At 50.5% G+C, this 14,827-nt stretch overlaps 1 protein-coding gene across 1 annotated transcript in view; it reads left to right on the top strand.

Annotated features, from left to right (window-relative positions):
• Positions 1–14,827, top strand: part of LOC119964355 (interferon-induced protein 44-like) — a 67,147-nt gene that overhangs the window by 39,455 nt on the left and 12,865 nt on the right. The window contains exons 5-6 of the mRNA XM_038793729.1: positions 794–943; positions 12,346–12,517. Coding sequence (XP_038649657.1) covers positions 794–943; positions 12,346–12,517 — 322 coding nt within the window. The remainder of the gene's footprint in view (positions 1–793; positions 944–12,345; positions 12,518–14,827) is intronic.

The raw sequence follows: 14,827 nt of genomic DNA, 5'->3' as shown, positions 1-14,827 counted from the left end.
AAGTGAGGTGGTTGAGGCAGATACGTTAGCGGCCTTTAAGACTTATCTGGAGAGGCACATGAACAGACGGGGTATAGACAGGGCGGTTGGTCAGGTCACGTGATCGGCGTGGCTTGGAGGACCGAAGGGCCTGTTCCTGTGCTCTATTGTTCTTTGTTCTTTGTAAGTGTCCAATCAAGTTGCACCAGCCATCATGAATGTGGGGCAGGTTTGATGATCCAGCAAGTCTGCCCTGCCTGTTGTTTTCGTAAGTGTGTATATCAATGTTGTAATGCAATTGATAAATATGATCTGTCAACAGCACCAGGATAGAGGAAGATTAACAATAGAGGTCTTGGCTGGCCCCTCGCAGTGGGTTTTCCGGAGGTGGAGATGGGTCACCATTGGCTGGCGGTTACACTGCAGTGCGGCTGGCAAGCAATGCAAATGGCCATTGCCTTCCGTAGGACCAGAAGATCCCGCCAGTGGCCAATGGCGAGCTGCCTCCGCCACTGGAAAACCCATCGGTAGTGCTAGGGAGGGTGGGACAGTGGTGGGGGGGGGAGGGGGGGGGAGAGAGAGAGAGAGGGTGGGGGGTGGTGGGGGTGGGGGGGGAGGGTGGGGGGGGGGGGGGGAGAGGGTGGGGAGGGGCGTACGGTGAGCATAAAGTCCAAGCCCTTGGGTTTTTTTTGCATGAACGATCCCCATGTTCCACTTTTGTAGATTTTTCCACAACGCTATTGTATGATCGCTGTGTTGGAATTGATTTTATTTTGTCTGCACCTACAAACCCTGGTTAATTTTTAATTTGCAGTTCAGAACCTACTCCTTCGGGAATGCAGATGGCAAATCTCCCCCTCTTATTCTGTGTGATACGATGGGAATTTCAGAAGGCACAGAATGGGGGATACACAGTGATGATATTATCAGTATCATCAAAGGACACGTTCCTAAAAGATATCAGGTAACCGGTCATTGATGTCATCGTATTTGATTTGCTATTTTTCATGCCCCATCCCTGGCTCAAAGGGTAAAGAGTCTGATCTCAGAATCCTGTGTTGCTGCTCCAGTTACCCAGAGAGATATGGGAGAAGGTACAGCAAGTACTGTCTGTACAATTTCTTAAAGGCTTAATAACAACTTGTTAATGTCCTGAATGCCCAAACAGACTTGTTGACCCTGGATTTTACAGGATAGATTGGGACATTTTTGAAATCTTGATTTGTGGTTTGGAGTAAGCTTTTTCACAGCATACCTGCCCTGCACTAGACCATAGTTTCAGCATTTATTTTTGATTAGTAGTCTCTAGATCTGAGAGTGTGATTGTAGGGGTGAGCGAATGGAGATTTTCCTAGTCCTATATCTTGGCCTATTGGAACACCCGGAAGGTCACCAACCAGGGAGCCCCCGATCAATTGCCGCCTATTCGTTAAAATAGATTTGTTTTTCTGGCAGATTAGTTCAGTGTTCAGGACAGTATGTCATTTTCTGGTATCTTCTTCCAAATGTTTGTATCATTCATGCGAGGTTCTTGTTTTAATTGCTCTCTGCTCATGCACCTATTGCCTAATGCAACCTACAATCTCTGGGGTCTTGAAATGAGACAATAACATATCAACAATTCATGTATTTGGAGGAACACCTTCCCTCTGGAGAAAATTTTTGACTTGAGATCAAAACCAGCATATGGTGGGTGGAGCAATTCATAACTTGCCCAAGGGCTTCACCCATTGTAATTTCAAAATTAAAGTTGCAGGACGAACTTAAATACATTTTTTCACGGGATGTGGGCATTTCGGACTGGGCCAGCATTTATTGCTCATCTCTAACTGCTCTTGAGGCCACATTGCTGTGGATCTGGAGTCACGTGTAGGCCAGACAAGGTAAGGACACCAGATTTCCTTCCATAAAGGGCATAAATAAACCAGATGGGTTTTTATGACCATTGCTTCATTGTCACTATTAGACTTTTAATTCCAGATTTTTATTGAATTCAGATTTCACCACTGCCCTGGTGGGACTCGAACCAGCGCCCCCAGAGCATTACCCTGGTCGCTGGATGACTACTCCAGTGACAATATCATGGCACCAGTGTTTCCTCTGCTGCCTTTCTCTTGGATGAACCAAAGTAGTCAATGTCTTTTGTCTGCTTGTTCATGTTTTCACGTGCTCTGGCAGACTCTCTAGCCTTCAGTATTGTGAGCTTCACCTTCCTGACTTGCGTTTTCTGTATTTGCGGATTTGCGGAACCCCAAATCAGTTGATCTATAAGCCTTTTACATTTTCTCACTGCATTTTTAAAACTTATAACCAAATTATAAATCGGCTTGCCCAATTCTTGTCTGAGGCCTTGAAATTCAAACCAGTCGATCAGATGATTCAATTTTGGCTGGAGGTGGGTGGTGAAATTTTCCAAAATGATGACTGGGTTTTTTTTGCTGCCCTCCTCAGTAAGCTCCCAGCTGTTAACTAAACGTAGGGCGCGATCTAACCAGAAACAAAATCAGAGTTTGTTCTGCGTGGGATTAGCGGGGTTAGTTCCTTTGTAGCTTGTAGCGCCAGGAACAAGCCTGCTATCTAATGGTGGAGATCCTCAGAGCAGGCATAGATTAGGCTGCCATTTTAAAATGCCGCCCCAATCTCTCGACCCCCCCCCCCCCCCCCCCCCCCCCCCCCCCCCCCGCATGGCCCAATTCGTCTATCGGGAGTTCTCTGGCACCCCGCACCCCACGTCACACAGACAGGGCACCCTCAGGCCCGATCCCCAGCGTAGGAAAAATGCCAGTCTGGCACTCTGGCAGTGCCCCTTCCAGCCTGGCAGTGCCACCTGATTAGATCTCGTGAGCATAACGGCCGCCAGGAATGCCAGGGGTGGCCTCTCCTGGGATCTATCGGCCCCGTCTCGACCTGATTTCGGCAGGAGTCCCAGGGAGCAGTCTCGGAGGGTGGAGTACCAGAGCGGTGAGTATAAAAACCTTACTTCGAGGATTGGAGCTTAGTTTCAGGGAGCAGCCTTGAGGACCAGAGCGGTGAGTATAAAAACCGTATCTTGGGGAGATGTGGTATGTGGCATATCTGTGACGCTTCCAGCATTCCGTTCGACTACATCTGAAGCAAGTGTAACCAATGGCAGTTCCTCACAGACCTCGTGGTTTGGTTGGAGCAGCAGTTGGATGCACTTAGGAGCATGCAGGTGGCGGAAAGCGTCATAGATAGTAGTTATAGAGACGTGGTCACACCCAAGGTGCAGGCAGACAGATGGGTGACCGCTAGAAAAGGCAGGCAGTCAGTGCAGGAATCCTCTGTGGCTGTCCCCCTCTCTAACGGGTATACTGTTTTGGATCAACAGCAGCCAGAACAGTGGCACCACAACTGGCTCTGTTGCTCAGCAGGGGAGGGCAAAGTGCAGGAGAACGATAGTTATAGGGTACTCTATAGTAAGAGGTACAGATAGGTGATTTTGTGGAAGTGAAAGAGACTCCAGGATGGTATGTTACCTACCTGGTGCCAGGGTCAATGATGTCTCTGAACGAACACAGGACACCCTGAAGGGGGAGGGTGAAGATTCAGATGTCATAGTACACATAGGTACTGATGACATAGGCAGGAAGAGTGATGAGGTCCTGCAGAAGGAATTCAGTGAGTTAGGCAGTAAGCTAAAAAGCACAACCTCTAGGGTTGTAATCTCAGGATTACTCCCTGTGCCAGTGAGGCTAGAAATAGGAGCTAAGTGCAGCTAAACACGTGGCTAAACTGGTGGTGTAGGAGGGAGGGTTTCAGGTTTTTGGACCATTGGGATCTCTTCCGGGGCAGGTGGACCTGTACAAGAAGGACGGGTTACATCTGAACTGGAGGGGCACTGATATCCTGGCTGGGAGGTTTGCTAAATTCACTCGGGAGGATTTAAACTAGTGTGGCAGGGGGGTGGGAACCAGAATGTGAGCTGAGAAGGTTCCATAACTGAAGGGGAAATAGAGAACCAAAATAAAAGAACAACGTCATCCTCAGGCAGAGCAAAAAAGTGACAAGTGTGAGAAGGTCAATGCAGGACTGAGGGTGTTATACCTAAATGCGCACAGTGTACGGAACAAGGTAAATGAGCTTGTTGCGCACATTGAAATTGGCCCGTACGATGTTGCAGTAGTCAGGATGTGGGGCAGAAAATAAATCAGGAGATAGAAAAGACATGTAAAAAGGCAATATTACAATAATCATGGGGTACTTCAATATGCAGGTGGTCTGGGAAAATCAGGTTGGTAGTGGATCCCAAGAAAAGGAATTTGTGGAATGGTTTTTTGGAGCAGCTTGTGACAGAGCCCACTAGGGAACAGGCAATTCTGGATTTGGTGATGTGTAATGAGGCAGACTTGATTAGGGAACTTAAGGTGAAGGGACCCTTAGGGAGCAGTGACCACAATAAGATAGAATTTACCCTGCAGTTTGAGAGGGAGAAGCTGCAATCAGATGTAACGGTATTACAATTAAATAAGGGTAACTACAAAGACATGAGGGAGGAGTTGGCCAGAGTTGATTGGAAAAGAAGCCTAGCAGGGAAGACAGTGGAACAGCAATGGCAGGAGCTTTGGGTGGTTATTCAGGAGGCACAGCAGAAATTCATCCCAAGGAGGAGGAAACATGCTAAGGAGAGGACAAGGCATCCATGGCTTACGAGGGAAGTCAAGGACAGCATAAAAGCTAAAGAACCAGTGGACATGATTTTTTTTTTTCCAGAAGGCCTTTGGCAAGGGGCCGCAAAGGAGACTGTTAAATAAGTTAAGAGCCCATGGTGTTCAGGGTAAGATCCTGGCATGGATAGAGGATTGGCTGACTGGCAGAAGGCAGAGAGTGGGGATAAAGGGGTCTTTTTCAGGATGGCAGCCGGTGACTAGTGGTGTGCCTCAGGGGTTGGTGTTTGGACCACAACTTTTCATAATATACATTAATGATCTGGAAGAAGGTACTAAAGGCACTGTTGCTAAGGTTGCAGATGATACAAAGATCTGTAAAGGGGCAGGTAGTATTGAGGAAACAAGGGGGCTGCAGAAGGACTTGGACAGGCTAGGAGTGTGGGCAATGAAATGGCAAATGAAATACAATGTGGAAAAGTGAGAGGTTATGCACTTTGGAAGGAGGAATTTAAGCATTGACTATTTTTTAAATGGGAAGATGCTTCGGAAAGCAGAAGCACAAAGGGACTGAGGAGTCCTTGTTTACAATTCTCTTAAGGTTAACGTGCAGATTCAGTCGGCAGTTAGGAAGGCAAATGCAATGTTAGCATTCATGTCGAGAGGGCTGGAATACAAGACCAGGGATGTACTTCTGAGACTGAAAAAGGCTCTGGTCAGACCCCATTTGGACTTTTGTGAGCAGTTTTGGGCCGCATATCTAAGGAAGGATGTGTTGGCCTTCGAAAGGGTCCCAAGGAGATTCACAAGAATGATCCCTGGAATGAAGAGCTTGTCGTATGAGGAACGATTGAGGACTCTGGGTCTGAACTTGTTGGAGTTTCGAAGGATAAGGGGAGATCTTATTGAAATTTACAGGATACTGCGAGGCCTGGATAGAGTGGACGTGGAGAAGATGTTTCCACTTGTAGGAAAAATTAGAAGCAGAGGACACCATCTCAGACTAAAGGGACAATCCTTTAAAACAGAGATAAGGAGGAATTTCTTCAGCCAGAGGGTGGTGAATCTGTGGAACTCTTTGCCGCAAAAGGCTGTGGAGGCCAAATCACTGAGTGTCTTTAAGACAGAGATAGATAGGTTTTTGATCAATAAGGGGATCAGGGGTTATGGGAGAAGGCAGGACAATGGGGGTGAGAAAATATCAGCCATGATTGAATGGCGGAGCAGACTCGATGGACCGAGTGGCTTCATTCTGTTCCTATGTCTTATGGTCTTATGAATAGGAGCCTAGTTTCAGGAAGCATTCTCGGAGGACCAGAGCGGTGAGTAGAAAGAGTTACTCGCCTCGGGTGAGTAGAACGAGTTACTTACCTCTTTCGAAACGTCAGTTGATAAGAATTCAGGACCGGCATGTTCCTGTGAGAATGAAGGATAAGTATGGCAAGTTTCAAAAACCTTGGATAACGAGGGATATTGTGAGCCTAGTCAGAACGAAAAAGGAAGCATTCGTAAGGTCTAGAAGCCTGGGCCTGGCACCGTGGCAGCCTCTGGCCTTGACGCCCATCCCTGCTGCCAGGGGTAATGTTGGCTGGTGCTGCCCTGGCCAGGGGTATGCTCCGCGATCCCTGGCCGGTGCCCCCATGGGGCTGCAGTGGGCACTGCCCCATGGGGTGAGTCGACAAATGGCTCGCCGATGGGTGGCGGCAAGGTGTGTTTGGGGGGGGGGGGATGGTGGAGGGTGGCGGCGGCCAGTGTCACTCTGCAGAACAAGGGGCCTGGCAGGGTGGTTAGTGGGATGTGCAGCAAGATAGCTGCCTTGCAGGCCATGGGAATGGCGGTCAATGCCTGGACATCGGTCCAATCCTGTGGGGGGGGTCACCCAGGCCACACGGCCCGTTACCCCTGCCCCCCCCCCTCCCCTCTCCCCTCAGCCAGTATCCAGTCTGGCAACCCACGGTCGCTCTTCTCTGTGTTCTACCTCCTGTCCCTCCTCAGCCGCCATGACGCCATGTCATAATATACACCAGTATATCATGGTGCAGACACACACTGATGGACACACACAGGGACCAATCAACATGTACAAACACCGCAGCCAATCACCAGTTAGAATACACACACTATAAAGGCAGAGGGCACCACGGTTCCCGCACATTCTGGGTGCTGCCTCTCAGTGTAACAGGAACTCATACAGCCCAGCACAGACTTACACGACGTGCTGAGAGAATCAACTGGTTCGGACAAGGCTTAGGTCTCTAGTTTAAGTTAGCATCATTTAGTCCCATGGTCATCATGTGTTAGTTAGTTAGAAGTAGTGAATAAAATTGAGTTGAACCTTCATCAGTGTTGGAAGTGTCTGTTCATCTCTCAAGTCTACACTAGCCAACACTTCATGGTACCAGAAGTTGAGGGATGCTCGCACTTCTGAGACCTACCTTTCAGTGATCTGCCTTCCACCAGTCTCCAGCCATCCTACAGAATGGACTCCGTTCGCCCGCCGCCGCCTCTCCGCATTGCCGGGAACCTGGGCTCCAACTGGAAACTTTTCAAACAGCGCTTCCAGCTGTACCTCGAAGCCAGGGACCTGGAAGCTGCCTCGGACGCACGGAAGATTGATCTCTTCCTCTTCACAGCCGGGGACCACGCTCTGCACATTTACAACTCGCTTACCTTCGATGAGGGGGAGGACAAATCGAAGTTCAAGACCATAATTCTGAAGTTCGACAGCCACTGCGCGGACGAGGTCAATGAGGGCTTCGAGAGATACATGTTTCAGCAGCGAATTCAGGGTAAGGACGAGCCTTTCCAGCCCTTTATTACCCACCTCAGCGTCCTTGCGCAGTCCTGCAACTACGGGTCCACCTCTGACTCCATGCTCCGTGACCAGATTGTTTTTGGTGTTCAATCTGAGCCCCTGTGCCAGCAGCTACTAACAGTAAAGCAGCTCACTCTCTCCACGGCCATTGAGACTAGTGTACTTCATGAACATGCCTCCACGTGCTACTCCTGCATCCAGGCCACTGAAACAGCGCGGCAAGCCCCTTACGAGGCAGAACGGGTCCAAATGATTAAATCTTTTCAGGCTCTGGATCTGAACGATGGCGGCCATTTTGCACGCTTTTCATGGAGTCCCGCGCTTACACGCAGCGAGCGTGCTGATGTCACGGACCGCTTTGCACAGGTGCGCGCCACGCTGGATCGCCCCGCGCATGCGCGGTGGAGCGACGAACGTCCCGACGCTCCGGCGTACGGCAACTGCGGCTCTGTCCACTTGAAGCGGCAATGTCCCGCAAAGTTCTGACGCTGCCTGCAGTGTGGCAAACGAGGCCACTGCGCTGCAATATGCGCATCTTCCTTGCCTGCTATCTTTAGGAGGTCTACCCAGCGCCACAGAGACATCAGGGCTATCCAGCCTGCCATCAATGAACCTACTCCAGACCTTGCTCCGACTGTGCCTGCAATGACCCACAGGTCCCGTTCCAAATCGGTGTCGTTACCACGAACAGGATGTCCCCCAAACATGGCACTGAACCCGTCCATGTCCACAGCGTCAACCAGGATGATGAGTGGTGTGCCACCCTTACGGTCAACCGGCCCCCTGTCAGGTTCCGCCTGGACACTGGCGCTCCTGCCAATCTCATTGCGTTGTCTGATTTTCGCAAGCTCTGCGTACAGCCTGCTGTCTTGCCATCTACGTGTAAATTGCTGGACTACAATGGCAATGCCATCGCCGCCAGCAGCTCCTGCCGCCTTGAGGTGACACATCGTGCTCACAGCCATTCTCCCGTTTGAGATTGTTGCTGCCTCAAAACCCTCCCTGCTTGGTGCGCAGGCATGCAAGCTGCTCCACTTAGTGCAGAGAGTACACTCTCTCTCTTCAAGCGATGTGTCTGCATCCTCTGACCCAGACTTCAGAGCGCAACTCGACTCCATCATCCAGCAATACCATGATGTCTTCGAAGGCTTGGGCACGCTCCCGAACACATACAAAATCTTACTCAAGCCCAATGCCACACCTGTCGTTCCCGCACCTCGCAGAGTCCCAGCGCCCCTTAAGGACCTCCTGAAGCAACAGCTACAGGACCTCCAGGACCAAGGAGTCATCTCTAGGGTCACGGAGCCCACAGACTGGGTAAGCTCCAAGATCTGCATCAAGAAACAGTCCGGCGAACTGCGGATCTGTATTGATCCTAAAGATCTGAATCAGAATATCATGCGGGAGCACTACCCGATTCCGAAACGTGAGGAACTCATGTCCGAGATGGCCCACGCCAAACTCTTCTCAAAACTGGATGCCTCGAAGGGTTCCTGGCAGATCCAACTAGATGAGTCAAGCAGGAAGCTGTGTACGTTCAACGCACCCTTTGGCAGGTTCTGCTACAACCGGATGCCATTCGGCACCATTTCTGCGTCCGAGGTTTTCCATCAGATCATGGAGCAGATGACGGAGGGGATCGACGGCATCCGGGTATGTGTCGACGACATTATTATCTGGTCAACCACCCCGCAGGAACACATTACCCGCCTTAAGCGTGTTTTCAGGCGCATCCACGAACACGGCCTCCGCCTCAATAGGGCCAAATGCTCCTTCGGCCAGTCGAGTATCAAGTTTGTGGGGGATCACATCTCCCACCAGGGGATGTGTCCGGACAAGGACAAGATTGCAGCAATCACGTCCATGAAGGCGCCAGAGGACAAGAAATAGGTCCTTCGGTTCCTGAGTATGGTGAATTTCCTCGGGAAGTTCATCCCGAATCTCGCCTCACACACCACGGCCTGATTCAGATTTCCGATGGCTCCCTGCTCACGAGCGTGAATGGCAGGAGCTGAAGGCCAAGCTTTCCACGGCCCCAGTGTTGGCTTTTTTCGACCCGACCAAAGAGACCAAAATCTCTACTGATGCCAGTCAGTCGGGGATTGGTGCCGTGCTCCTGCAACGAGACGAGGCCTCGTCATGGGCCCCCGTTGCGTATGCGTTGTGGGCGATGACTCCCACAGAGCAGCGCTATGCGCAAATTGAGAAAGAGTGTCTCGGCCTTCTCACTGGAGTTGTGAAGTTCCACGACTACGTCTATGGACTTCCGCAGTTCACGGTTGAAACCGACCACCGCTCGCTTGTAAATATTATCAAAAAGTACTTGAATGACATGACGCCGCGCCTCCAGCGTATCCTACTCAAGCTGCGCAGGTACGACTTTCAACTGATCTATATCCCTGGCAAGGACCTTGCCGTTGCCGATGCCCTCTCAAGGTCAATCACAACTCCGTGTGATCATGACAGCTTCATTTGCCAAATAGATGCTCAAGTTCAGCTTGCAGCCTCCCATTTTCCAACTTTGGATGCATGACTGATACAGATTCCCCGCGAGACAGTGGCTGATCCACTTCTGCAGCGGGTGATGCATCTAATGTCAGACGGGTGGCTCAAGGGCCAATGCCCGCCATTTTACAATGTCCGCGATGACCTGCCGGTTGTCGACGGGGTGCTCCTGAAATTGGATCGCATCGTCATCCCACAAAGCATGCGCCAGCTAGTGTTGGAGCAACTCCATGAAGGCCATTTAGGAATTGAGAAATGCCGCCGCAGGGCCTGAGAAGCCGTCTGCTGGCCAGGCATCAATGATGACATCGCCAATGTGGTGCTCAACTGCTCTACCTGGCAGCGTTTTCAACCCGCCCAACCACGGGAGATCCTGATGCCCCATGGGCTCGTCACATCGCCTTGGGCCAAAGTGGGCATCGACTTGTTCCATGCATTGGGCAGGGACTACGTCATCATCATCGACTACTTCTCCAGTTACCCGGAGGTCATCAGGCTGCATGATCTCACATCCTTGGCTGTGATCAGGGCTTGTAAGGAGACATTTGCCCGACATGGCATTCCGCTGATGGTCATGTCAGACAATGGCCCCTGTTTCGTGAGCCAGGAATGGGCCGGCTTTACCCGATACTACAACATTGAGCGCGTTACCTCCAGTCCCCTATACCCCCAATCCAATGGGAAGGTGGAAAAGGGGGACCGACGCCGGCTCAGTTTTCCATCTTGCTCTGCTGGCATATCGCTCCGCCCGGCTCTCCACTGGCCTGTCGCCTGCTCAGCTACTAATGAACCGCACCCTCAGGACGACGGTGCCATCGATCCTCGCTCCCAACCTCGATTATGTCCCCGTGCTCCACCGCATGCACATGTCTCAACTGCAGCAGAAAACTTCCTACGACTCACGGGCTGCTGACCTTCCCAACATCCACCCACCCACGCATCCACCTCCCGGATGGTGGCTGTTCTGCACCTGCTGTCGCTCTGAGGCAGGTGGCCCCCCCCGCTCCTTCCTGGTCCGCTTACCGGATGGATCCATTCGGCGCCGCAATAGGCGTGCTCTTCGCCTGGTTCCAGGGTCGTCACGGGGTCCTCCGACCAGCTGTTTTACTGATCCCGCCATGGACTGTGTGGCGCTTCCGGTCACTCTGCCTGCCCCTGACTGTGCTGCAGCCCTCCCGGCTCCTGATGTGCCAGCCATTGCCCCACCCTTGAGGCGGTCAACCAGAGTTCGCCACCCATCTCAGAGACTGAACTTATGAACTCTGTACACATGTGGACTCTCTGAAATATTTTTTTTTCCTATATCGTTTATTGTAGCATTCGTTATCCAGTGATTTGTAAATAGATTGGTTGGTTGTTCCAGTCCATGGTAGTCATCTGCACCAGGCACCTTCCTCTGTGAATAGTCTGTTCCCTGTATATAGCTTTGTACATATGTCTTCGCACCTCACACGTAGCTAGGTACATTCTCCACACACCCACAGTATTTATTATCACTATTTATTATAAAAGGGGGGATGTCATAATATACACCAGTATATCGTGATGCAGACACACACTGATGGACACACACAGGGACCAATCAACTTGTACAAACACCGCAGCCAATCACCAGTTAGAATACACACACTATAAAGGCAGAGGGCACCACGGTTCCCGCTCATTCTGGGTGCTGCCTCGGAGTGTAACAAGAACTCATCCAGCCCAGCACAGACTCACACCACGTGCTGAGAGATTCAACTGGTTCGGACAAGGCTTAGGTCTCTAGTTTAAGTTAGCATCATTTAGACCCACAGTCATCCTGTGTTAGCTAGTTAGAAGTAGTTAATAAAATTGAGTTGAACCTTCATCAGTGTTGGAAGTGTCTGTTCATCTCTCAAGTCTACACTCGCCAACACTTCACGCCAGTTTCACGATTTTTAAAAGCACAAGTAAACCGCGCCATCGTCCCATTTGAGGTGGAGAATACTGGGTCAGGCCTGCTACTTATATGCAAATGGTGTTTACTGTGCGTGCGTTCTGGGTCGCATTGACACCACTGTCGAGATGATGGAGAATTGCGATTTGTCGTCAAATTGGCGGCCACCGTGATTTGGGCATTGGAACCTATTCTCCCACAATCACGTTTCCCAACTTTGCCGTCAGTCAACAGAGAATCTCGTCCCTCATGTCTAATTTTGCCAGGTTGTCTGGTACAGAGAAGGACTGGAATGCTGAAATGAACTTGTTCTGTTATACGTCACATAAATCTCTAGTGTAGCTGTGAAATGTGACCCTCTGGAGCATTTACACATAGCAATTAGTTCCTTGCTCTTTTCGGATTTTTACAGATAACACAGTACAATATAACAACCACCGATACACAAAAACTAAGAATGAATGAAATTGTGTTATTTTAACATCGGTTTCTTTATCTTACAGTTTAACACAACTTCTCCCATTGAACCTGATACAAAAGGCTACATTAAATCAGCAACTATTGGTGAGAGGATACACTGTGTTGTGTATGTTCTTGATGCAAGCAAACCCACCCTGCTGTCCCCTGAAATGGAAAAGAAAATGTGCACCATTCAATCTCAGATTAATGACCTGGGTGAGTATAGTTCTGAAATGTCTGAGAAGCAGAAGATGGACCAAGTACAGCCGGTGATCCGGCTCACCAATCACACTGGCATCATTATTCCGGTTATTCACGAGATTCCCAGGTTCCCTACTCTTCTGTAAAGCAAGAATGGGCACAATTTGTGCGGGTCCATTAGCCACAGACACAAATCCCATCATGGCCGCCAAATATCATGAGAGGACAAAAACGGGATTTGTGCTGGCAAGGTTTCCGATTGCGATCTTCCCCGACCCTCCCCGAAGACCCGATCAGGTTCACGTCCAGGAAGGGTGAGAACCTGATTTGAAGCATTTTAATCTAATCAGTGAGTTTAAAAGTTGATTCTTCAGGCCGCCATGAATCTTCCCAGTCACCAGCGTGAGGTCACCGAGGTGCAAATTACTGCTGTTTTTCAAAAAACGGGAACCGGGTTGTTACAACCTCTCAAGGAATGGCTGTCCAGGAATCTTAAGTGTAAAGGCCGGACAGCAGTGAGATCTCGGGATGATGTAACCTGAATTAGACCAGTGCCTATTAGCCTTGTCTATCCCTGATTCGGAGTATAATTGCGACTTGTAGCATTTCTGAGACTCGTGCTTGTCAAACTTATTGGCCAACGTGAGTTAACTCTGAACAATGTCAGCTGCCCACATTCTCAAAATCAAGGATATGGGTGAAAACTCATGTTTCAAGGATAAAAGGTTGGGTGCATGGGATTGAGAGGGAATGTGTAAGCATAATTGCTGGACCCTAATGCATGCCACAGAGGATCCATTAGCCCTCAAGGTAGACATGAGCAGTTGACCCTGCTCGTGCTGCCCCTTCATCACATGGCGACCCCCCCCGGGCTCTACGGGCACCGTCAAGGAGGAGGAAGCACAGGAGGCCAACCTGTGCACTGGAGCCTGCCATCAAGGAGACGGCGGCAGTCTCCAGTTCTTCTGCATTCACCCTTCCTCACACTGGCGCATCTCCAGGGCAGTGCTCAGAACAGGGTGGCACAGAGATGCCCCGTTCACCAAGGGCATCAAAGGCTACAGGGCACGGAAAGCAGCAGGCTGCATCCAACTCTGATGTGCATCCTGGGGGCATACTTAGATGTCGCAGTAGACCACAAAAGATCAAGAAAAAAGAGGTCACTGAGTGGGCACCGGGGGGGGGGGGCACAGGTAGCTAGAGGGAATGGAAATGTCAGATGTTCCCAATTAAAGCATGTTACACCTGATGCACGTGAAGCCTCTGTCATGTTAATCTGTCATGCGACGATGCAGAATTGCCGAGCAGAAACTTATAGCCAAGTTCCGCACGCATGAGTGCGGCCTCAACCGGCATCTTGGAATCATGTTGCATTACATTCACCCCCCACCATCTGGCCTGGGCTTGCAAAATCCTACCAACTGTCCTGGTTTGAGACAATTCACACCTCTTTAACCTGGGGTTACCCCTATCTCTGGATCTGTAATGATTTGATTACCCGCAAATGCTCGCATTCCAAGCATTGTCTGGCATCTCTGACTTTGTCTAGATATATGTTTCTGGAACATACCTCTCAATTCACCTGAGGAAGGAGCTGCACTCCGACAGCTCATGTTTGAAACAAACCTGTTGGACTTTAACCTGGTGTTGTATGACTTCTTACTGTGCTCACCCCAGTCCAACGCCAGCATCTCCACATCATGTTAATCTTCACAGCGGGCCTACCTTCACCCCCAACCCCTGTTGCCCTCTACTACCCCCCCTGGGCACAGTGGTCCAAGATCAAACACCCCCGATGCAGACCCCGTTCAGAGGACGGGTGTGAGCTGTCAGCAGAAAGACAGGAGTCAGACTTTGGAATAAATTGAGCAGCACCAGAGCTAACCTCACAGCGAGTGATCATCATTCTCCTCTCCTTGGCAGCAAGGAGGGATTAGAAGAGGAGTGAGCTGATGGACAAAGCCTTGTCCTATAAGATCAAGTGAGGATGAGGGTCTCCCTGGTGTTTCGGACATGCTTGCTGCTGCCTGTCCTCCACCCTCCAGCCTCTCCTGGTCGGCTCCTTCTCCTCAGGCGGGCCACATGTCCCTTCTGCTTCTCCTCCTCTAGCATGTCGCCCTGCTGCTGTGCCAGGTTTCGGAGGGCACTGCAGACTATCACAAAGCGGAAGACCCTCTGGGGGGTGTACTGCAGGTCACCACCAGAGCAGTCCAGGCATCGGAACCGCATTTTGAGCAGTCCGATGCACCGCTCAATGACAGCGCGGGTGGCAACATGGGCCTCTTTATATCGGGTCCCTGCCTCAGTCTCTGGCCTCCGCACTGG

The sequence above is a fragment of the Scyliorhinus canicula genome, chromosome 4 (assembly GCF_902713615.1).
Source record: "Scyliorhinus canicula chromosome 4, sScyCan1.1, whole genome shotgun sequence".
Taxonomy (NCBI): domain Eukaryota; kingdom Metazoa; phylum Chordata; class Chondrichthyes; order Carcharhiniformes; family Scyliorhinidae; genus Scyliorhinus; species Scyliorhinus canicula.
Note: the sequence above shows the minus strand (reverse complement) of the source record. Positions and strands in the feature narration are given on the sequence as shown.